The sequence below is a fragment of the Octopus bimaculoides genome, unplaced genomic scaffold, assembly GCF_001194135.2.
Source record: "Octopus bimaculoides isolate UCB-OBI-ISO-001 unplaced genomic scaffold, ASM119413v2 Scaffold_12528, whole genome shotgun sequence".
NCBI lineage: Eukaryota > Metazoa > Mollusca > Cephalopoda > Octopoda > Octopodidae > Octopus > Octopus bimaculoides.
Window position 1 is genome coordinate 68,464 of NW_026356536.1, and position 1,100 is coordinate 69,563.

At 38.1% G+C, this 1,100-nt stretch overlaps 1 protein-coding gene across 1 annotated transcript in view; it reads right to left on the reverse strand.

Moving 5' to 3' along the window:
- Positions 1–1,100, reverse strand: part of LOC106868491 (lysine-specific demethylase 5A) — a 65,922-nt gene that overhangs the window by 57,845 nt on the left and 6,977 nt on the right. Inside the window, exon 3 of the mRNA XM_052978276.1 lies at positions 384–560. Within this exon, the coding sequence (XP_052834236.1) occupies positions 384–560 (177 nt within the window). The remainder of the gene's footprint in view (positions 1–383; positions 561–1,100) is intronic.

Sequence of the window (1,100 nt, forward strand, 5' to 3'; positions counted from 1 at the left end):
GGAGTGGTTGGCGTTAGGAAGGGCATCCAGCTGTAGAAACTCTGCCAGATCAGATTGGAGCCTGGTGCAGCCTTCTGGCTCACCAGTCCCCAATCAAACGGTCCAACCCATGCTAGCATGGAAAGTGGACGTTAAACAATGATGATGATGATGATGATGATGATGATGAGCATACGCAGAACAGTCTGGGAAGAGTGTCATATGCACAGTCATATAATGTGCAGATTGTAGGAATTATTGAATAGAGACAGCATGGAGTGCTTGTTGAGGATACACAGTTGGAGAGTAATAAGGGAACAGTTGGAGAGTAATAAGGGAACATCAAGAACGCTTGATATTATAACAGTTCAGATATAACAGTGACAACAAGAAGTTCCACTTACCTTGTGTGAAAAGGGCTGGTCATTTTTAAAAAGCCAAAATGGGTAGAGTATGCGGTCATAGTGAGCCTTAATTATGGATCCTAATCCTTTTCCAGTGGGTAACCCAAGTCTACAGGCCACTTTCGACCACCTTCTCTCTTTACAGACATAGTCATAACCGGTCTCCTCTTCAACGATCTACAAAACAGATAACAGAGAAATATTATTCGGGGAAACAATCAATCATTAAACATTCAGATCACTCAGTCCAATGTAATTACTTATTCATGAACAAGATTTTGCATTAATCACGCTTCAAGATTTTGATGATGTTTATTTATAGAATGACATTGCAAGGTAGGTGTGAAAGGCTAGATCTGACTGGTTTGGACCTAAAACTAGTAGAATATTTAGGCTGGATATGATCAGTTTAAATGCTAGGGGTGTATGTATGTATGTATAACCCAGTGGTTCCCAAAACTTTCACTACCAACGATCCCTTTTAATGTGCTTATCCTTATGTGTGTGTATATATAAATAAATAAACATATATATATATATATATATATATACTTTATATAAGGGCATTACTATGCAATAATGCCTCACGCTTAGAGGGACTTCATAAGTCAAAAACACCAAAATAAGCACATTTTTACCAATTGCGAGGGAATGCAACTTTCAAAGCTAACCTCCTAAGTTAAAAGTTTTTAGGAGGTTAGCTTTGAAAGTTGCATT